Below are 24,621 nucleotides of genomic sequence, written 5' to 3' on the forward strand. Positions count from 1 at the left end.
GCTGTGACAATAATATGAACGGGTCACTGAAAATCAGCGATGACACCAGGTGTTCGCGACAAAAGGTAACCATGGTAACTGTTCACGGCCTGTTACAAAACACAAACGGGAGCTGGATTATTACATCTTTCTTCGTAGTGTTTCACTGGACTCAATTTGGTCAGTGATTATATGTATCATGGGCGTTACGTGTATGTCGGCACAATGTGTTTTAGGGGGGACTGGGTGCGGTTCGGTGTCTGTTTCCCCCGGAATGGCAAGTTCCACTTCACGATGTACTACCCAGTCTACCGGGACGACACCGGCTGGGTTGGACACTACTGGAAGCGGGTTTCAAGCGTTGAGGACCTTGACCGGGACACTTCGGGTGGAGCTGTGTATCATGACAACACCACTGGGTAGGTCGGTTTGTAGAGGGCATGTGTTTTTAGGGGTAGAGGGCATGTCCATCTGATGGTTTAGAGACTATATGTCCATCAGGGAATAGAAGGTATGTCCATCAGAGGGTTAGAGATTATGTTGAACTGAGGGGTAGAGAGTATGTTCATCTGAGGTTTAGACCTGTCCATCAAAGGAGTAGAGGGTATGTCCATCTGAGGTGTAGAGGCTATATGTCCATCAGAAGATTAGAAGGTATATACATCAGGGGGTAGAGGCTATTTGGGGTATGTCCACCTGAGGTTTAGACGCTATGACCATCAGAGGGGATGAGGAGTATATCCACCGGAGTTTTAGAGGCTGTCCATCAGTCGGGTAGAAGGCATTTCCATCAGAGGTTTAGAGGCTTGGTTCGTCATAAGGGTGGAAGGTATATCCATCAGAGGGTTAGAGGCTTTGTCCATCAGGCAGGTAGAAGGTATATCCATCAGAGGGTTAGAGGCTTTGTTCGTCAGTAGCGTAAAAGGTATATCCATCAGAGGGTTAGAGGCTTTGTCCATCAGACAGGTAGAAGGTATATCCATCAGAGGGTTAGAGGCTTTGTTCGTCAGAAGGGTAGAATGTATATCAATCAGAGGGTTAGAGGCTTTGATCATCAGAGGGTATGAGGAGTATGTCCACCGAAGGTTTAGAGGTTATGTCCATCTGAGGGGTAGAGACTGATCCATCAAAGCGGTAGAGGGTATGTCGATCTAAAGTGTAGAGAGTTTGTCCACCTGAGGTTTAAACGCAATGACCGTCTGAGGGGTAGAGACTATGTCCACTTGAGGTATAGAGGCTTTGTGCTTAAGAGGTGTAGAGGCTATGTCCATTTGCGGGGTAGAGCATGTGTTCATCAGAGGGGTAGAGGTTACGTCTACCTGAGGGGTAAAAGGTATGTCGATCTTAGGGGTAAAAGGCGCAGAGTTTGCCCACCTGAACAGAATATCCACCAGCAGGATAGAAGTTGCACAATGCACACCTGCAGAAGATAGGGTATGTCCATCCGAGACGTCCATCAGTTTGGAGGATACAGGATATGTCCACCCGAGAGTCACATCCATTTAAAGGCTACTTCCTTCTTAAGGTATCTGACTGTGTTAAAGTTTCAGGATAATTTCCTGGAGAGTATTGGATACGTTTAATGACACTTACATAACTTCGCTATATAATAACTTTATTAACCTAAATGCCCTTCTTGTCAAGGAGGCCCTAAACTCAGCAGTAGTGGTGGTCCGATTAATTGAAATAATCGAAGATTAGTCGCAGTGGCCAAACGACCAAGCAATCGATCACATTTCTCATAATCGAACACAACGATTTTGGAACCGGTGTAATAGAGTTTGAAATACTTGATGATGGAACATATCTAGGACGTTGTCAGGGCCTGAAAACGTGTTTATTTCTAAGAAAACTCATTTCACTTTCTGAAAAGTCATGACTGAATATTTCTTGAAGAATCTGGGAAGTTAATGTTACACCGGAACTGAATCATTTTACACTGGATGTGAAATCTGCAAATGTAATTTGTGCAGTTTCTAAAAAACAACAACAGAGAACCAAATGTTTTTTTCTTCATACTTATCTGCAACTACAACCTGAATCAGGCAGCTTGAGCATGGCAATTGACGATTACAATTCAGATACAAAAACAGCACGCCTGGCAAGAATTAAAACAAATGAGAGTTATCTCCCCTAGACTTGTGACTACAGTCTGTCTGGAAGGTACACGGTAGATCCATCTGAAGAGTATGGGGTATTCTATCTGATGGGTACCAGCTAGTGGCAGCTACATCTCAAATGATATGTCGTGAGAAAATGTTGACATATATTTCATTTTGTACTCTCGTTGAAGGCTCTGGTTCTTTAAATACATGAACATGAACGATCGGCTGGAGAATGAAACCCATTCGTGCCCAGAGAGATGCCCAAGCATCAGGTTCGAGGTGTTATCCGGCGACATGAACGACGGCGACTGCACCTCCAGAGCCTACGGACCATACAAGAGAGCCCCCATTGTAAGACATGACGCACAAGCAGCAAGTTGTTTTTAAATCTGCTATAGCTGTTGTACTGCTGTATCTATAGGAACTGTTTATGTCTAATGGTGAGAGCGTGAGAGTCAGAGTCAGAGAGCTGTATCTTTGGGTTGTCTTATTAAAGTTACATCAATTCGCATCACCGTTGGTTGAAAGCTTCAAGTGATTAATCATATGGGTCTGAGACGTTTTTGTCGGACGAATGACCAGTTCAGTTTAAACATTAGAAACAGTTATATTTTTTAGAGAAATGTGATCCACATAGAGAACCCCTCTTTATTGGAAAACACTGACACTAATGGAATTTAAACACTTTTGCCTCTATAACATTAAATCAAATGTGTTTATATTTGTAAAACGTTTAACTATTTGTCAAGTATAGCAGTGATAGTTTAGCTGAAGGCTTGACCACCTAATATATTACTTACATGATTTGTTGAAAATGTTTAGGTAATAGGTAATAAAAATATCAGTAGGAACAGAAACACGTATGTTCAAAGTTGCAATACAGTGACTGATTTGAGTGAATTGTGTGTTAAAACCACGAATCGCAGTGTCTTGCAGCTAAGGGACCCAAACATTTCTCATCAAACTGCTTTTCGTACGAGACGACTTAATGCATATGGGGTGAGCCAGGCTTGCTGACATGGTTGATTACATGGCATATTAACCATGGAACCTTGTTCATGATATCAATCATTGGATTACTTACACTCCGGTGCCTATCAGTGAAGAAGCTTTTCAGCTTGTCGTAAGAGGCGACTGAAGGGATCGGGTGCTCAGGCACGCTGACTTGGTTGACACATGTCACCGTATCCCTATTGCGTAGATCGATGCTCATGTTGTTGATCACTGGACACTATTTACAACACTATTTACAACAGACCGTCGCCAAAAAGCTAAGTGCGGAGTTAAACAACAAACAAATAAACAAATAAACAAAACAGTTGGAATATCGCGGAGTGCACCATTAAGCTTATTTGTAGCCATTCGTCACCACTCGCCCCTTTCCGTAACCTATTCGGCTTGTCCCGGAATAACACGAGTTGGTCACGAATGATTTGTAGCATGCATTGCATAAATGCAACCAGTCAATATTCTACCCGGATCCACTGACGATGTCTCATCTGTTTCTGTTTTACAGACGGGGAGCAATGGTCTTCATGCCAACAGCCTTCAGGTTACATCCAAGGACCCACCACAGGTATGAACGCCTTCCGTTCTATTTGCCTGCATCCACCTGATCAAAGGGATGTAACTCTTGGATTGAAAATATTTAGATAATCGCAATTAGAGCTGTGAGTGGAACGATCTTCCCCTATAAATTATCCAGGGGTTAGGTTCAAATGCTATTTTAGGTAAATGAATTATTTGTAAATGTAGAATTACTTCATTGTTGCAGGGATGGGGAGCGGGACCTACAAGACCTTTTGAGACTCGAACCTCGACAAACGGACAAGGTGGACAGTGGACAGCATGGTCGCAATGCTCTCAGTCTTGTGGAGGTATGTGCGTGACTTACTGAATGTCACGGAGTGTCGGCCCTACTCAGCAATGTTCCAGCTATATGGCGGTGGTCTGTAAATAATCGAGTCTGAGCCAGACAATCCAGTGATCTACACCATGGGCATCGATCATTTGGGATACAATGACATGTTTTAACCAAGTAAGGGCGCCTGACCACTCGGTCCTGCGAGTCGCCTCTTACGACAACCTGAAGACCATTTCTAACCCGGATCTTCACAGGTTTTCGGCATTATGGTATGGGAGTTGCGATCACCCCAGCACCAACACCACTTGTCAGAAAAAGGGGCCAGGGTGCTGTTGTACGAAGCCAGCTTAGCGCTACGGCTGTCGTAAGGTGAGGTGAAATTGGGTTTAACGTCGTGCTTGAGAATATTTCGCTCATATGACGACGTGCATGCGTATGTATGTGTATGTGCGGCTGCTTGTACTAGCCAAGACTTAAGCTGGTTTTATAGTGCTAGCCCACTGAGATACCATGCCACAGTGAAGCATGAATACCCCACTCAGACACATTATACTGACTCCGAGCCGACCAGTCCTTGTTGTACCCATTAATGCCGAGCGCCAGACAGGGACCAACAAGTACCATATTTTAACGTCTTTTGGTATGACGCGGTCGGGGATCGAACCCGCGACGTTCCGCTCTCCGGGCGGACGCTCTAACCACTACACCACGGAGGAGGTCCGGCGTTAAGGTATGGGAGTTATTATCACCGCATAGTACAACGACACCCTAGTATATGTAATATATGCTGGACGCCATACTCAGTAACATTGCAGGTACGAATGCTACGAGAAAAGTTACAAGGTCTTAAGGCTTACGAGAGCTTTGTGAAACCGGGATCAGGGTGCTGTTGTACGAAGCCAGCTTAGCGCTATCACTGTCATATATCTATGTTAAAGTACGGGATTTACGATCATCTCAGCACAAAGTTCACTTTGTGGAACGGGACCCTGGACTTCAAGTGCTTCTTAATTTATTTTTGTAATACGGTTTCTTCTTAAAGGCGGACTTCAGACGAGGACTCGGTCATGTGACGGTGCAGGAAGTACGGAGGACTGCCAGCGCCACCATGTAGAATACAGAGCCTGTAACACTGCATTTTGTACCAGCCAGTTGTTGGGATGAATAACAAGATTTATTATATACCCATTTAATCATACGATAACAACACAGCCGAACAATAGGGCAAGCTTTGGCGAATTCGAATTTCACTCCCATTTGAAATCTTTGAGGCATTAAAGTTATTAAGTGGAAATTGTTTTTGTGTCAAATATTTTTCTGTGTTGTAACCTGGTACTTGATCGATGACGTCAGGTGGAGGAATCTCGTGTATACATGTGTGACACGTCCCTTGCGCGGAATGATACTCCGTTAACCTTAAGGCGGAAGTTTCAATAATGACGTTTCGAGTTATAATAAACACTCTGCGTCATGGGTGAGTGAGTGAGTGAGTGAGTATGGTTTTAGCAATATTCCAGCCATATCGGGGCGGGGGACACCAGAAATGGGCTTCACACATTGTACCCATGTGGGGAATCGAATCCGGGTCTTCGGCGTGGCGAGCGAACGTGACAGGTCGAATGACCTTAACAGGAATAGGAGCGATAGCCATTCTTTGTGAATGTGCCACACCTACACCAAATATATCTGCCCTTCGCTAATCTAGGTCAATGGGTTGTTAATCCGTGTAACATGATTATATGTGAAACAGCGAAGATGGACTTGGGTGGATTTAGCGTCACTTTGATCAGGATTTAAAGTACATGTATTTGACAGTGTTTTAACTTGATGTGGGAAAAGTTCCAGAAGCGACGCGGGTCTTAGGCGTTTACGAACCGAAACATGAGTCTCATTAACCTATTCAGATAATGACCTACTTTTCAGCCGATTCGAATTTTCTCGTGTGAAAGTGAAAAGAGACACCACAAACAAGTATGGTTACACTGAATTCCAATTTCTTGTTTCATAAGAAAATGGTATTTACAAGTTGATTTTAATTTAAACTTTAATAACATCGTATTTCTATATTTTATGGCGAGGTGTAGGCAGCATGACCTTAACTTAGACGTCACTGACTGCCCCTGTTTGATGAGGGCGTAAAATGATTCACACTTCATCTGGCTCACTGGTTACATCTGTTATGTGTTCTTTGCGCTTATTCAGTGTTGTTTTGTAACGGGCAATATGATTGATATAATATCAAGTCCGTACCAGACCGCCAAATGTTTCTAGCGGCAGAGCCTCGTTTTGAGATCTCCAAGATTTCCAGATTGTCAGAGCACGCTGTACGACAGAGCACGCTGCACGACGTGTTTGCAAGGATTAGAAGGAGCGTAGTGTTGCAATATACAAGTGCTTAGATGTATCAAATAATACTGATTAATATTTATGCATCCAGTTTAATGAATTTGTCTCAAAATTCTGGACTGGTTTTTGTACTAAGTTGCACAATAGGACGGAACCCAGTCAGCAGGAAACGAGACTGTTGTGTAATCAATGTTTTGACTTGAGCTTTGGTAAAACAATCACGACCGTGATACCGATAAACCTTGAAATCATGGCCAACCAGGCTTCGAACACATACCCTCGAGGGACCATGCCCTTGTAATGTTATTGGTGATGACTACATGCTATCAGTTATAACATAACTAACCGTGGCGTCATGTTTCCAGGTGGAACACTGCAGCAACATGGCGTATAACTGAGTTATTGTTCATCCGAGTTCGTTATAATCGTAGTTTATGCTTCTGATGCTGCTGCTACTACTACTACTACTACTACTACTACTACTACTACTACTACTACCTACTACCCTACTACTACCTACCACTACCACTACGACTGCTACTACTACTACTACTACTACTACTACTACTACTGCTGCCACCCGGGTTAGCATTGGTCTTCAGCAATCCATGCTTGTCGTAAAAGGCGACTAACGGGATAGGGTGGCCAGGCTCGGTAACTTGGTTGACACATGTCATCGTATCCCAATTGCATAGATCGATGCTCGTCCTGTTGATCACTGTATTTTCTGGTCCAGACAGATATTTACAGATCGCACCACATAGCTGGAAATTCGGCGTAAAACAAAACTCACTCACTAATACTACCACGACTACTACCACTACTACTACTACAACTACAGCTGCTACTACTAGAATACCCCCGCCATCATCAGTTATCGAATAATGTAAATGATCACTTTTGCCTTTGAGTATATTTTAAACAGGTCAAGATAGTCATACTATCCGATAAACTGACCTGTGACGGTCGCACCAAATGCACAGTGTCCAATATGGGCTTGGCAAATATATTAATAGCCTAGGTGGTCAAGCTGTATATAAATAGATATATAGCCGATATTTGCCCTGGTCTCAGTTCTATATTTGTCTAAACGTTACTGTGATTTTTAAAAGTAGATAGATTATAAAATTGCAATAAACGTTCATTAAAAGTTTACCTCTCAGTGTATTATTGGAGCGGAGCGCAGTAGGTGTGCAATGCCTTCTACCGATTCAAAGAAACAAACTTTTTCGACCGATGTTTTTATACGGCATTATAGCTGTATTTATAGGGCCTCAGATTTGTATTGTTTGGCGACTGTTTATCTGGGCTGGTTAAAATAATCGATAATCGGAAATATCGTCGATTGGAAAAACTGTTAATTATTATCTATATCAAAAGTATGTTTTCGATAATACCGTAGAGTAACTTTTGCGATAGAAACACGTTTTAATTTCCTCACACAACATACAAATTTAGGACTTTATTCATGGCCTGCTTCGAAATTATGTTCAGGACCCTGTTTTGTTAATAATCCCTGCAAAACATGTCATCACTCACCATTGATGTGAAATTTATTAATTTCTTTCAGATTTATTTTGGTCTCCGATATTTATCGACAATCGATCGATATTTCGTTAACGATTATTGATCTCTGTCATCTATCGATTTCGATAGCCAGCCTCAGTTCACAGTTCACAGTTCATTTCCAACTTGACCTCATCGTTTTATCGGTGAAGCTGAAGTGGCGGTAAACAATATTCACTCACCCTACATATGGATAAAATATTTCCTGTAGAGTTTTTGTTTTTAAGTACAAGCGTCATTGTTTTAATTTTTATCTCTTAAAACACGTGTCATGTTTTCATATAGAGGTTTAGAAAAACCATATCGCAACAGATCTAGGTTAGCATGGAAAAATACGATAGGACTTTGGACTGTTTGCATAATCTGAAAAGAGTGAGTGAGTGAGTTGGTGGTAGGGTAGCTGAGTGAGAGAACGTGAGTGAGTTTATAGCGGGCAAAACCAGAAATGGACTTCACTTGTGGGTAATCGAACCTGGGCCTTCGGCGTGACGAGCAATATCACGGCGGGGACACCGTGAACGCCCGTTGTATATATAGTCATTTTTGTTTCACAAAGGATGCATGTACTGCTATGAGTCGTAGGGGTTATTGCTGCTAAATCCCAGCTTTGGGGAATTATCACAGTCATTAAATACGTCAGTTGAACCAGTTTACTCTTGTTTGTCACATGAGTGAGTGAGTGACCATGGTTTTACGCCGCTTTCAGCAATATTCCAGCAATATCACGACGGGGGACACAAGAAATGGGCTTCACATATTGTACCCATGTGGGAAATCGAACCCGGGCCTTCGACTTGACGAGCGAACGCTTTAACCACTAGACTACCCCACCGCACTCCTCGAACCCATGAAGATGTTCCGGGCGCGACATAAGGGTAACAAATTCAACGCAAAACAAATTCGACCCTGATGAAGATTCTGTTAATGTAATTTGCATTCTAAGAGTGGATGTTAGCTGTACGTGGCATTTAGCAAAAAGTCCAGCAAGATCACAGAGGGGACACCAGGAATACACTTCACACATTGTACCCATGTGGGGAACCAAACCCGGTCTTTGCCGTGATCAGCGAACGCGTTAACCACTAGGCTACTCCACCGCCCTGCACCCTAAGAGCGACAGCATTCTGAACCTTCAGATCTTGCCTTGAAATAGGTATGTCACTGTCTGACCTATCACCTCTCACCGGTGATAAGCCAATGTATATTCTGTTACTAAATCGAGCAACATCGTTGTATTTTTAGCAAAGAAAAACATGCAGGGAGCGTGGGACCTGGCCATCTGTCTCTGGCCCCCGTGTTACAGTTAACGGTAGGATCAAGGCGAGCCACCAGCGACACCAACATGTCTTGTTTACTGAAACTGTTTGGTAGGTTATGAACATTTACCGTTATAAAGATTTATAAATATTAACCGTTACTTGGCTCGGCCGTGTGCCTCATGTTTGAACCGATCTTTATGTCATTCCGACCAGTATTGAGTCGTTTTGCTTGTTTTGCTTGTTGTGGATTATCATTATTTTTTTGGTATTCAGGAGCGTGTAAATAATTAGGATTAGGCTTGGGGTTCGATGCTATGCAGTTGATAGTCACTAAGCTTGACGACTTGCCTGATCGGTCAACTCCCACGACCAGCATACAAGTTCTAGCCAGGGCGTCTTATCAAAATCAGATGAATCTGGTTTTCTGATATTTACCATATATCAAATATATCCAGATCTTGGATACCCGTGAAGAGCCGGGTTAGAATTAATCTTTAGTAGTCCATGCTTTTCGAAACAGGCGAATAACGGGATAAGGTATTAAGGCTCGCTAACCTCGTTGACACATCGTATCCAATAGCGTGTTTGATGTCGATCACTGGATTGCCTTGCCCGGACTCGATATTCGGACTGTACGTGATAAAGCTGGAAACTTGCAGTGGGCAGCGTTAGTCAAGAAACAATAGAAGCACAAATTAGACAAAAGGTGCCTATATTGGGAGTAATTACATAAATATACCAATGTTTAATCTTTCACGACCTTGGTATGCTTTCAGGTATGATAAGCGTGCTATTAAAAATATGTATCGACATAAATGTCATATGTTGTTTTAGCCTTTATCTGAAGGGTAAAACAAAGTATACAGCCATCATTGCTGAAACTGAAGCAAAAACAGTATTGTTTTAATGCGTTGGTATAAAGGATATTGAAAATTATACAAGCAATTAACATAAGTATATCTTTTCCTAGCAATACATGTAACATTTCTTCCAGTAAACACCTTGGTGTTTGTGTTGCAGTGTTGGGGTCAAGTCTTGTCTACATGGCCAGTGGTCACTATGTAAATACAACGAGGTCAAAACGGCAAGGTCAGGACATTGGGTATACTTGTGTTCTGTTTAAATCTATATGCATATGTTGCTGCATTTTGATATTGAAAAACTATATGATTTTTGGTGTGTGTGCATGACCACACAAGTATTAGCATTGACAGTGGTGCATCTTACAGTCCAATAACCGCCGACCGTTCCTGGACGCCTGGTTAGAGGAAACATGATTGACCGCGTCATACCAAAAGACCTAAAATATGGTACAGATTACGTCCATTCAGGTTTATGAATTACTGGTCGGCTCGGAGTCAGTATAATGTGTCATGAGTGGGGTATTCATGCTTCACTGCAGCATGGTATCTGAGTGGGCTAGCACTATAAAACCAGCTTTAGTATGGGCTAGTACAAGCAGCCACACATACACATACACATGCATGCAAGTCGTCATATGAGCGAAATATTCTCAAGCGCGACATAAAACCGAATTTCACCTCACCTCACCCCAAACACGCCCCTCATCCTCCCGTTCCTGGACGCCTGGAATAGGGGAAACATGTTTAGAATTACCTCCCTTAGTACAGATTACGTCCCTTCAGGTTTATGAATTAAGTCCCGTAAGTAAAGAATTACCTCCCTTCAGTATTTGATGAATGTGTAGTGAGACCAAGCCATTCAAGCCTTCCACATGCCAACCCTGACTCCATCTTGTCCCTCATACTTTCGTACCTGAACGCCTCGATTAGGGGAAAAACAAGTTTAGAATTGGCCTTCCTTCAATATAGATTACCTCCCTTCAGGTATGAATTACCTCCCTTCAGTCAAAAATTACCTCCCTTCAGTCACAGACACAGACTTATCGCGGGTAGTTATAATTCTTTGTGTTTAAGGATATCAATACTGCATCATAATTAATTTTGTGTATATTAATAGCGACAGTGAAGTGTAATAATTTGAATCCGTATTCCGTGCCTGTTTCAGCTGGACCAAACTGTCTGTTTTGTGATAGAGTAAACCTGCCCCATGACTGTCACCAGAAACTACAGTGTGAGTCAGACGAGGTAACTAAATCAGTAATCAGTGTTCAGATAATGGCCTCTGTCTGTTTGTTCCACGTGTACACATGCATGTTAAGCGAATGCAAACTGACCTTTTAATTATTCACGCAAGGAGAGTAAGTGCAGACTGAACGAACACAACTCTTCAATATTTGCTACCACCGCCAATATCTTCACCCGTGGCGGCTCCACTCAGACTCGCGCCAAAGGCTTTAAAGATGAGTTTCCATTCGTTTATTGACCAGGGCTTATTGAAGATCCGGGTTAGAATTGATCTTCAGTAACCCATGCTTGTCGTAAGAGGCGACTAACAGGATCGGGTGGTCAGGCTCGTTGACTCGGTTGTCATCGTATACCAATTGCGTAGATCGATGCTCATGCTGATGATCACTGGATTGTCTGGTCCAGACTCGATTGTTTACAGACCGCCGTCATGTAGCTGGAATATTACTGAGTGCGGCGTTAAACAACAAACCATTCAACCAATATTCGCTTATTATGCATGGGTACACGTGTGTATATATTTTCATGTGAGTATATTCTTTGGGACTGAATGAAGCCGAATACCACATATTGGTTACATCTCCAGAACCTTTGAGATCAACACTTGTTAAAGATGATCGGTGTTGAATCACATACCTGTATTCTTACCTGTGAGGACTGTCCCATTCCAATATCTCACTGCATTGAATACACAAATTGGTCCAGTGTAACATATATCCTGTTTGGAATTACACTTTCTCAGTAAAGTACGATTCTATTACTTTTATTCTGTTGAGTCCCATCAGGGATTCTAACCCACACCCTCAGAGTCAGGCACCTAATCGATAGCACACAATGTCAGCCGCCTTACCCGCTCAGCCACTACGGCTTCCACGTGGGACTCAACCCAACAAAAGTACTAGAATCTGTACTTTACTGAGAAAGTGTAATTCCAAATATAACATAAATATGTTAGCACTTTATTGTTTTGCCGCTCAGCAAATACGAAGCAATCAAGAACCGTTTCTGTTGATAGTAACTTGATACCATGTTCTTGTCTTCCAGGCGTGTTTTACTGACCAGTACATCACAGAACAGGGACACGTCTTCTATAAAGTTGGATGCAGAGCACAATCAGTGAGTACTTCTCCAAATGTTTCCATCTGAATGTGTATGTAACTTTTTCAAGGACGATGCAAAGTCTCCCATGTTATTCCAAATGAAAAAGAAGAGGTCTGATGTCTACCTTGCTTAATCATCTGAGAAGCTATTTCACAGCTGTGTAAATCCGTGAAGGTCCGGGTTAGAGCTGATCTTCAGTAACCCATGCTTGTCGTAAGAGGCGACTAACGGGATCGGGTAGTCATGCTCGCCCCCAATTGCGTAGATCGATGTTCATGCCGTTGATCCCTGGATTGTCTGGTCCAAACTCGATTATTTACAGATCTCCATGTTGCTGAGTGCGGCGTAAAACTAAACTCACTCACTCACAGCTGTGTAAATGAAAGGTCACTGTTATAGATATTCTGGGCTCAAGTCTGCCAGGTTTGTAGTTGAATAATCAGCCTCATTGTAGTGGTGACTATATATTGTTTTGGTATTCCGTCCATCGAAAACAATTATTATGCATTAAATGTGTATGGAATAATAACACTCTTTGTAAGACACAAACAACGTTACTACTCGACTGTACTAAACAGCAAGAGTGAGTGAATGAGTATAGTTTTACACCGCTTTTACAATATTCAAGCCAGTGCTGTACATGAGTGAGAGAGTTAGTTTTACTTTCAGGCTGCTTTTAGCAATATTCCAGCAACAATACGGCGGGGGACACCAGGAATGGGTTTCTCACGTTGTACCCATGTGGGGAATCGAACCCGGGTTTTCGTAGTGACGAGCCAATGTTTTAACCACTAGGCTACCCCATCGCCCCCTATTATAGTTGAAAGCATACGGTAGAGCAGGCGGTCGCCATATAGCTGGAAAGCGCCGGGTTACACAACATTCAAACTCATACAAGCCACAAGATGCCCAATCCTCCTCTTAAGAATACGTCATTTCAACATTGACAATCAAAGAAGAAGAGAATATTTTCGAAACCAGAGAACCCCAACGTTTATAGTTTGGCGACAACTATTTGGTCATCACACAACGAATATATCTCACGGCTATCCTTCTTTGTTGTTTTCGTCTAGCTCTGTGGTACTGGCGCCGTGAAAGGCCGAAGGTCAGCGGTCAGCGGTCGTGATGTCGCCGTCCACGTGTGCGAGGACTGCTGTGTCGGGGAATACTGTAACAGAAAGGGATGCAGCGCGGGACGTAAGTCACGAGGGATGATGGATGAGTTCTGGATCTCACATGGAATTGCAATGCGTGAAGCCCATTTCTGGTGTTCCCCGCCGTGATATTGCTGGAATGTTGCTAAAAGAGGCGTAAAACTTAATTCACTCATTCAATAACACGGAATTGCATTTTAGTAAAATCGTTTGTTGTGGTCATCACATGATGTCAAAGTGATTTACCAATAATCACTTTAGCCATCTGAGGAAATTTGTCCACTGTGAAATGTCGGTGAACAGGGTCTGTGATCTTTGGAAAATTGATCAACTTAAAGACCATGCTTGGTCAAGTACTTGTAGAAGAGTGTTTTAACAGCAAAAGCCATCTATTCAGAGGATAACACTAGAAGTGAGTGAGTGAGTTTAGTTTTACGCTGTTTTAGCAATAGTCCAGCAATATCACGGCGGGGACACCAGAAATTCACTTCACACATTGTACCCATGTGGAGAATCGAACCCGGGTCTTCGGCGTGACGAGCGAAAGCTTTAATCATGGTGCTAACGTAAGGAAGGGATGGCAGCAGAGTTTAAGTGTGATAGGGAGAGCCTCAATGATAAACTCCGTCCTCGAGGACATGTGATGTCAGGCACATCGGAAATGACCCCCCAAATTCACGATATGGTGATGGCAGACAGGCTGGTTCAGTAACCATTATTCAGGACTGACTGACTGAGTTTAGTTTTACGCGGCTTTTAGCAATATTCCAGCAACATCACGGCGGGGGACACTTGAAATGGGCTTCACACATTGTACCCATGTGGGGATTCGAACCCGGGTCTTCGGCGTGACGAGCCAATGCTTTAACCATTAGGCTACCCCACCGCCCCCATTATTCAGGAGAGAGTGCATTCCTTTATCAAAGAAACATTGACAGTGAAGGGTGTATTAGCTTGTCGGTCTTAATAAGCTTTTGACATTTGATAAATAACCATCAAAGCACGACATGTCTTGTGATAACCTAGTTCTGTTGGAAGCTGATCCACAAATGTTTTTGCACCGATGTGTGAATGTTGATGAAACCTACGTTCACCACTGCTAGTTTCAAAACAGTGGAGGGCCGTGACATCATCACCAGCCAAAAAAGCATAGAAACCCGATCAGCGGGGAACGTTATGGTCTCTGCTTTCTGGGATGCCGACGATTCCATCATGGCGAACAATCAGGCCGAGATCCAGATAATAAAACTACTTATGTTGCCCATTAGAGGCAACTGTGGGGACAATTAAATCTACGAAAATTGGGAACCTGAGAAAAGGCAATTAAAAACAATATTCCAGTGCATAAATCAACATGGCAACAATCAACGATTATGGTTCCTTCAGCATCCATCTTCTCCTGATTTGGCTCTAATCTGACATCTGTTTCCAAACATGAAAAAAACCAAAAACCACTGAGCCACATTTGGACTCGACACCATTGCGCCTGTGGAGAATATTTTGGACCGCCAGGAGTGTGTACAGGACCTGTACCAATCTAGGATAAAATTCCAACGTCGTTGTCAGAATATCTTCAACGTGGAAGGGGCTTTTGTTGAAAATTAAATAATAAAATTAAGAGCCTCCTGTTCGAATATTGGACCCGTGAAGACCGGGTTAGAATTTGTCTTCAGCAACCCACGCTTGTCGTAAGAGGCGACTAACGGGATTGGGTAGTCAGGCTCGCTGACTTGGTTGACACATGTCATCGTATCCCAATTACGTAGAATAATGCTCATGCTGTTGATCACTGAATATTGCTGAGTGTAGCGTAAAACTCACTCACTGTTCGAATATTGAGTATATTTTCAACGATCGTTGGGTTGTGGAGCAGCCCAGTAGCCCAAGCGTTCGATCGTCACGCAAAAGTCCCAAGGTCAGTTCAACAAAGGTATAACAAGCAATGCCCATTTCTGGTGTCCCCAGACGTACTGCAGGAATATTGCCATAAACACCTCACCACACTCTCTCATTCACATTGATCGTCAACTCCGTTTGTGTACGACGTGAATCTCATATCATCAATACATAATCCATATACAACAAATTGTATAGATTGTATCGTTGTCCCATCAGATGATGTACAATCATGGTGTTTCTTTCCACTTCAGCTCCCAAGGGAACAACGTGTTATAACTGTGATTCCATCAAAGAACCATCTCGATGTGAGAAGGTGACAGCCTGTGAAGAAAATCAGGTAGGAGTTTACCAAAACCTGATGCTATTTTAGGATTGGGTCCACCCGATCCTGTTAATAGACTTTTACAGCAAGCAAGGGGTGCTGAAGACCAATTCTATCACGGATCTTCACGGGTTGTTGATGACAGTGTATATATTAATGTGGATGAATGGCAATGATGCACTAGAATGATAATTGTTTCATTACTTGTATTATTCCTTGTTCTTAACTTGTATTATTCCTTGTTCTTAACTTGTATTATTACTTGTTCTTAACTTGTATTATTACTTGTTCTTAACTTGCATTATTACGTGTTCTTAACTTGCATTATTGCTTGTTCTGAACTTGCATTATTACTTGTTCTTAACTTGTATTATTACTTGTTCTTAACTTGTATTATTACTTGTTCTGAACTTGTATTATTACTTGTTCTTAACTTGTATTATTACTTGTTCTTAACTTGTATTATTACTTGTTCTTAACTTGTATTATTACTTGTTCTTAACTTGCATTATTACTTGTTCTGAACTTGCATTATTACTTGTTCTTAACTTGTATTATTACTTGTTCTTAACTTGTATTATTACTTGTTCTTAACTTGCATTATTACTTTTCTTAACTTGTATTATTACTTGTTCTTAACTTGTATTATTACTTGTTCTTAACTTGCATTATTACTTGTTCTTAACTTGCATTATTACTTGTTCTGAACTTGCATTATTCCTTGTTTCCTAACTTGTATTATTACTTGTTCTTAACTTATATTATTACTTGTTCTTATCTTGTATTATTACTTGTTCTTAACTTGCATTATTACTTGTTCTTAACTTGCATTATTACTTGTTTCCTAACTTGTATTATTATTTGTTTCACCACTTGTTTACTGTATATTCTCAGCAATGCTACATCGATGAGGTTCTCACTGACCAATACGAACTGCGCTTCAATCTTGGATGCGTAGATACGTATGTAAGTAAACGTATACCTGACAAAGGTAACATTTTGTACCAATCACTACGTATAAACCCATCACTACGTATGCGTTAAGCAACATAACAACGGTACTGCTCCACTCTATCTCCAAGCCCTTGTCTCACCCTACGTCCCACCGAGGAATCTCAGATCTGCCGATCAATCACTTCTTGTTGTGCCTCCATATAAACTCAAAACTTTCGGACATAGATCCTTCAAACATTCAGCTGCTTGCCTGTGGAACTCTCTCCCTACAGACATCAAATCTGCTCCAACTCTCTCAAGTTTCAAATCTCATCTAAAGACATTTCTTTTTCTTCGCTACTGACTGCTTTGTGTTTGCGCTTAGAGCATGGCCTAGTGTTGTGGAGTCAAGCGCATTACAAATGATCTATATTATTATTTGTAAATAATCTGAATCATACACTCCAGTGATTGCTATTATATTTGTTTGTTTGTTGATTAACTCCGCACTCAGCAATATTCCAGCTTTATGGGGGTGGTCTGTAAATAATCGATTCTGGACCAGACAATCCAGTGATTAACAACATGAGCATCGATCAAAGCAACTGGGATACGATTGTTAATCATAAGCAACGTCGACGCGGACGAATGTGACCATCTGATGGAGTGAGTGAGTGAGTGAGTGAGTTTGGTTTTACGCCGCTTTTAGCAATATTCCAGCAATATCACGGCGCAAAACACCAGATATGGGATTCCACTCGTTGCATACAATCGCTAGCTATCTGAGGGCCTATTCTTACCCTTAATCCCTATGGGGGTCATGTCTTTCCTGTTGGTCATGAAGTGTTTGTACCTTGGTGTTGTTTAACTATATTTCAGCTATACCAGCTTAAACCCAACTCAATCATTAGAGTCATGACCGTTGCGTCGAAGTTGAAAGGACCTACTTCGACTTATCCGATTTTCTACACAACCGCGAAATGTTCACTTAATCCGGAATACGGAGGAACGGTGCATATACATTTAGACAACCGAAAGTAAAGTTCGACACATCATTATTCGACACAACCGTGTTTGACAAAACTTATGCATTTGTAAGTGCGTGAGTTTTAGCTTTACGCCGCTTTCAGCAATATTCCAGCAATATCATGGCAGGGGACACCAGAAATGGGTTTCACACATTGTACCCGTGTAGGAAATCGAACCCGGGTCCTCAGCGTGACGAGCAAACGCCTTAACCACTAGGCTACCCCACCGCCCTTATGCATTTGTACCCTTGTCTGACATCGAAATGTCATCGATTAAACCCATAGGTAGCAAGGTTCAAATTTAACCCCCATGACCCTGTTTGCAGCGCTACGAGATCGTAAGCCTAGATTAAATCGCGTGACTTAAGGTCACCTTTGTGCTGAGATCGCTTTGTGGAGCGGGGCCTTTGGTGCCGTTGTACAAAGCGATCTTAGCGCTAAAGTGATCGTAACTCCCGTACCTTAACATGGACTTGCGACAGTCGCTAAGGTTGTTTAGTAGAACCTTATGCTCCTATAGCTTTAACTAATTGCTGGGGGCGGTGGGGCAGCCAAGTGGTTAAAGCGTTCGCTCGTCACGCCAAAGACCCGGGTTCGATTCCCAACATGGGTACAATGCGCGAAGGCCATGTCTGGTGTCCCCGCCGTGATTTGATGGAATGTTGCTAAAAGCGGCATAAAACTAAACTCACTTACTCACTTATTGTTGAGATGGGGAATATTGTTTTGCGTTAAAGACCTGTGGAAAGATCACCCAAGGACAAGGCAAGAGGGCAGATTCCCTGAGCACGTTGTGTACGAGATGCTGCGACACCGACTACTGCAACCTAGCGTGTGGACAGAATGGTGGGTATATAGGGATGACTTTTTTATCATTTATTGTTTAACGCCGCTAAATGACTGCGGTCTGTGAATAATCAAGCCTGGACCAGACAATCCAGTGATTGATGTCATGAGCATCGATCTAGGTAATTGGGAACCGATGACATGTGTAACCAAGTCAGGGAGCCTGACCACCCGATCCCGTTAGTCGCCTCTTACGACAAGCATGGGTTGCTGAAGACCAACTGTAACCCGGATGTCCATAGATTACAGATACCTACGTGAGTGTCATCACATACCGTTCGTGTTATAGTTTCACAAGGTATCCAACAAACGAAAACGTGTAAGATACGGTTTGAAACAAGGAGTTGCAAGATATATGGCATCTGACAAGGCTGGAGGGCAGTATTTTGTTTCTCACACACACTCAAATCTCACAGGTTGGTAAATAGTTGTCTTATGGGTTTCTGAGGGACGGTGGGGTAGCCTAATGATTAAAGCGTTCGCTCGTCACGCCGAGGACACGGGTTCCATTCCCTACATGGGTACAGTGTGTGAAGCCCATTTTTGGTGTCCCCCGCCGGGGTATTGCTGGAATATTTCGAAAAGCGGCTTAAAACCATACTCACTCACTCACTCCTATGGGTGTCTCACATACAGGTTTGTGTGAAAATGTCTCATTGTGGTTAAATCAGATGCTACTCTTGAGAACATAACTGTGTCCTGTGTCTGGGTGAGACAGATCAGTGCTTGAGAGCATGAGTAACCATGGAACATAATAGGAAAAATCATACACAGGATCTTCTTCTGTCGGATCTTGAAGATCCTCTTCAACTCCCAGGGTGTTTCCTCAGGGGAGGAACATGAACACAAACTCGTACATTGTAAGCAAGCTTAATACGTACCAGTTCCGGAAAACAAAATTCCGTGCATATATATCCCTTACAATAATTGATTGTTTGCGAACACGCATCGAGTAATTGTGAACAGCATTCAATTTTGGATTTGCGGTTGTTATTGAGTATTTGATACCCGGAAATGTCATTGCATGTTTTTATCCTGTTGTAGCCAACTATCCTCCAACAAAGCCTACTGTTTCAGCATCTACGACGAAAGCTATTCCAACAACTACTACTGCAAAGGTGATTACAACTACAACTTTAACGACCGTAGTTACATCTACTCCGACAACAATGACTACTACACCTAATATGAAAACTACCATCACCGCGAAGACAATGAGTACGACGTCGAAATCAGTGCCCACACCGACAACTACTGCATATTCATCAAGTACTTCTACGACCGCAACGTCAACAGTCACAGACACATCTACTATTACAACGCCAACTTCGACAGCCGCATCAACATCTACAGTTTCAGCTACGCCAATGACCTCGACAGAGACGACATCTTCCACCACTTTTCAACCCACCACTGAATCTAGTGCCTCGCCAACATCAGCTACAGTAGGCATGCAGACATCACCAACATCATCAATGTCCTCTCCATCATCTTCAGACACGTCACCGTCCACACAGGTATCCGCGACGACATCGTTATCTTCAGATACCCCACCGTCAACTTATGTATCTATAACAACAACAGCGTCATCAGCTACCCCAACACCATATGTCGATGCGTCGACGTCACCGTCTTCTGGCAATCCGACATCACCGTCTGTTTCCATGACAACAGATTCGTTTTCAGGCACACCGTCATCTGCATCCATGACAACAGATGCGTTTTCTGATACTCCAAGTTCACCATCTGTTGTCATGTCAACAGATTCACTAAGCACGCAACCGACACAATATGTCGATTCATCAACATCATTGTCTTCCAACAATCCGCCGTCATCGTCTGTTTCCATGACAACAGATGTGTTACCCGATACCCCACCGTCGTCATCCGCTGCCATGACAACAGGTTTGTCATCAAGCGTCCAGCCAGGAGTACAGGTCGATTCATCAACATCCTCGAATACAGACACACCGTCTTCATCTTTTGTTTCCATGACAACAGATGTGTCTTCAGACACCCCAGCTTCACCATCTGTTTCCCAGACGACAGATTCCTCATTAGGCACTCAACCAACACCTTATGTCGATTCATCAACTTCCTCGAATACAGACACTCCGCCGTCATCTTTTGTTTCCATGACAACAGATGTATCTTCAGATACCCCAACTTCTGCTCCTGTTTTCGAGACGACAGATTCCTCATTGGGCACACAACCAACACCAACACCAACAACATTGTCTTCCAACACTCCGCCGTCATCGACTGTTTCCATGGCGACGGATGAAATCACGGAAACCACTATTGCCGACACAGCAGCAACCGACACCACCACCACCACCACCACCACCACCACCACAACATCAACAACAACACGTGCTCCGGCTGTGTGTTATGAGTGCCAGTTCGAGAGTGACATGTCCCAGTGTAGACACTCACTTCGCTGTGATGAACACCATCCGTCGGGAAAAGATTACGTAAGTCACTTCGGAACTTAAGCTTCATACGTAACTAAGTAACGCGGACAGTTGTGTCTTGTGAGTATTAGATTTACATACCCTGCAAAAAATACTCACATGGGCAAAACATTTGTTCGGTAAGGTCATGGCTGACCTTGACCCTTGTGTTAACGTTACCTTGCCCTTTTCGCGAACATTGATATCATCATTGAAGAAAAATACTCACATGGGCAAAACATTTGTTCGGTAAGGTCATGGCTGACCTTGACCCTTGTGTTAACGTTACCTTGCCCTTTTCGCGAACATTGATGACATCATTGATTGTCAGTAATTCATGCATGGTAGCAGCACATACCCGAGACTGAGTATAGTGTCCCTATTCATATAGTCATGAAAACGAATAAGGGAACACATGAAGGTGCAAGTGTTCCTTTATGTATTCCCAGAATTTCACCCACAGTGCAATACATACCTTGTGAAGAAACCTGGAAAGGAATAAAGGAACACTTGTACTGTCATGTATTCCTTATTCCTTTCCATGACTAGGCCTCTATGCACTAACACAGGTACAAATCAGTCATCCTAATTAGTTTCAGAGACAAACTAACAACCTTTAATATCTGTGTAAAGGGTGACATGAGAACCCACAATCGACTAGGACAACGGGCTACATAGTCATCAGGCTCAACCCGTTTGTAATGAAACGATCCAAGAAGGGTTTAAATGACAGGGGTCTTTAAATAACCGTCCGCATTAGACAATCCTGTGATTGACAATTAATGATCGGCGTCCTTCATCGTCCGGCCACTGGTGATAAGATTTTAGCTCAAAGCGATAGTTTTATCGCACGGTGGTTTTTATTGTATTTCATGGAGTTCGAGTACTTGAATGTTCAATTTATATTTCAGACATGCTTTTCGGGTAGAGTTCAAGATAATGGATGCTACTTTACTGCTGCTTGTATAGAACTGGAGGTGAGATTAACAACAGCGTTTAAGTTTTTAAGTTCGATCATAACAAATCAATACAACAATCCACCACCACCACCATCATCATCATCATCATCATCATCATCATCTCACCCATTCACCCACCACCCGCAGTAATGCAACCATTATGCATGATCACCAGCTAGAGCCCCCCCCATTCTACCCCTCCCCCAGGGCTTCATGCCGTGACACTCATTACACAACCATCCATCATCACATCCACTAATATACCCACCCGACAACCACACAACCCGATATCGTCATTATCCACCGACCCTGATATCATCACCATCCACAAATGCACTCAGCTCACAACCAACCGCCATAACATCACCATCCACTAATTACTCACCTGACAACCACACAACCTGATATTGTCATTATCCACCGACCCTGATATCATCAACATCCACTAATACTCACACCTCACAACCAACCGCCATGATATCATCACACCCACTAATACCATCACCCGACCTGATATCATCATTATCCACCGACCCTGATATCATCAACATCCACTAATACTCTCACCTCACAACCAACCGCCATGATATCATCACACCCACTAATACCATCACCCGACCTGATATCATCATTATCCACCGACCATGATGTCACACCAACTAATACCATCACCCTACAACCACACGACCTGATATCATTATCCACCGATACAATCACTCTACAACCAACCACCATGATCACTGAACCGGAAGTCACTATACTCTATTGTCCATCTATGGCAACTGCACCACCAACACCGCATATTTCTCTCACTTTCTACATTTCTCTAAATCTCTGTATATGTTCCCAGGCATGCTCGGTCCTGAGGAATACTACAAAGAACGGAGACAGCATCACCTTCGAGGGCAATCAGTACGACGACGTTGAGTGCTGTGATGGCGTAAACTGTAATCACAGAGACCTTGTAATATCACCAGAGCTCCACGCACTGCACCACTGTGACGAACTGGTAAATCCTTGACTTGGACTATAGATTGACGGATTGGTAAATCCTTGACTTGGACTATAGATTGACGGATTGGTCAATCCTTGACTTGGACTATATGTAGATTGACGGATTGATCAACCTTGACTTGGACTATAGATTGACGGATTGGTCAATCCTTGACTTGGACTATATGTACATTGACGGATTGGTCAATCCTTGACTTGGACTATTGATTGACGGACTGGTCAATCCTTGACTTGAACTATATGTAGGTTGACGGATTGGTCAATCCTTGACTTGGACTATAGATTGACGGATTGGTCAATCATTGACTTGGACTATAGATTGACGGATTGGTCAATCATTGACTTGGACTATAGATTGACGGATTGGTCAATCCTTGACTTGGACTATAGATTGACAGATTGGTCAATCCTTGACTTGAACTATATGTAGATTGACGGATTGGTCAATCCTCGACTTGAACTATATGTAGGTTGACGGATTGGTCAATCCTTGACTTGGACTATAGATTGACGGATTGGTCAATCCTTGACTTGGACTATAGATTGACGGACTTGTCAATCATTGACTTGGACTATATATAGATTGACGGATTGGTCAATCCGTGACTTGGACTATAGATTCCTGTACAAGAAGCTTCATTTTGGGTTGGCTCATTACATCATTACCATTGCTTTATCATTGGAAATAAAACGTGATTGTGACATGATTACGTCCCTTGTTTTTTGCACTGGTCTTACGCATTTGTGACGGATATTTACAAGTTTCATTTTGGATTGGGTCATTACATTATTGCCATTCCTTTATCATATGAAAGAAACGTGATAATTGTGACATTGTTACGTCCCTTGTTTAAGGAGGGGCCTTGTGAAAGTAAATCGACCACCACTTTGAACAGCTTTTGGGTGTCGCCTTCGTGCCGGAGGAAAATGATGCGTGCCTCAGACATTTATCATTTTGGTGGAACCCTCAAATACTGACATGCACTGACAAACCACGCACCGAACTAGTGACATAAAACATTGTCGTCTTATGTCACAGTTGTTAAAAATAGTTTTTAAGGAACTGAACGAAAGAGAAAAAAGAGGTAGAAGCAAACTTTCTATCTAGGTAATCTATCACTGATGATGTTTATTACGAATCATCCATGTTCTTTTGGCTGATAATGTCTGCATTGTACAGATTGCTGTGAGACCCAACCAGAATTCCTTGAAAGTTTTTTAAGCACATTTGTCAGAACAGTTTTAGTATGTGGCTCAAAGAGCTATATCTGTAACTTTAAAAAGGAATGCTATCTGTACGCGAAAGTATAATCTAGAATATGTCCACACCTCTCCGCTACTTCAGATAGGATCTAGGATATAGGCCGTGTGACCATCCCTGTCACCGTTGTATGGCCTAGAGATAGGTCGTCTGTGTGGTCGTTCTTTGTCATTGGTCAGGGCGTGCTATTTGTTCCCTGCACTGCCGATGGGGGTATAGCCAAGTAGTTGAAGCGTTCGCTCGTCACGTCACGAGATTAAGTGAATGTGTGAGTTTAGTTTTACGCCGCTTTTAGCAATATTCCAGCAATATCACGGCGGGGGACACCAGAAATGGGCTTCACACATTGTACCCATGTGGGGAATCGAACCATGGTCTTAGTCGTGACGAGCGAACGCTTTAACCACTCGGCTACAAATTTAGG

General features: G+C 42.7%; 2 protein-coding genes across 4 annotated transcripts in view; both read left to right on the top strand.

The window, feature by feature from the left end:
• The window catches only part of LOC124284484 (cell surface hyaluronidase-like), a 31,825-nt gene extending 26,583 nt beyond the window's left edge, over nt 1-5,242 (top strand). The window contains 5 exon segments of the mRNA XM_046720558.1: nt 216-398; nt 2,273-2,435; nt 3,601-3,660; nt 3,859-3,961; nt 4,991-5,242. Of these exon segments, the coding sequence (XP_046576514.1) occupies nt 216-398; nt 2,273-2,435; nt 3,601-3,660; nt 3,859-3,961; nt 4,991-5,112 (631 nt within the window). The 3' untranslated portion in view covers nt 5,113-5,242.
• Nucleotides 5,243-9,138: 3,896 nt separating this feature from the next.
• Nucleotides 9,139-23,643, top strand: LOC124284504 (flocculation protein FLO11-like). 3 transcript variants are annotated; one of them, XR_006900571.1, is made up of 12 exons: nt 9,139-9,227; nt 10,140-10,208; nt 11,148-11,227; nt 12,272-12,343; nt 13,402-13,525; nt 15,633-15,718; nt 16,598-16,669; nt 18,402-18,510; nt 19,555-20,984; nt 21,875-21,940; nt 22,773-23,182; nt 23,519-23,643. XR_006900571.1 is itself a non-coding variant. In XM_046720576.1 (11 exons), the coding sequence occupies exons 1-11, from the start codon at nt 9,203-9,205 to the stop codon at nt 22,941-22,943; spliced, it is 2,304 nt and encodes a 767-aa protein (XP_046576532.1). In that variant the 5' UTR covers nt 9,139-9,202; the 3' UTR covers nt 22,944-23,643. The 3 variants fall into 3 exon arrangements, 1 of the variants encoding a protein (XP_046576532.1); XR_006900570.1 differs by having other exon boundaries at nt 22,773-23,027; nt 23,067-23,643; XM_046720576.1 differs by having other exon boundaries at nt 22,773-23,643.
• The last annotated feature ends 978 nt before the right edge of the window (nt 23,644-24,621 follow it).

The sequence above is a fragment of the Haliotis rubra genome, unplaced genomic scaffold (assembly GCF_003918875.1).
Source record: "Haliotis rubra isolate DU_JTF1 unplaced genomic scaffold, ASM391887v1 Scf338, whole genome shotgun sequence".
Lineage (NCBI taxonomy): Eukaryota > Metazoa > Mollusca > Gastropoda > Lepetellida > Haliotidae > Haliotis > Haliotis rubra.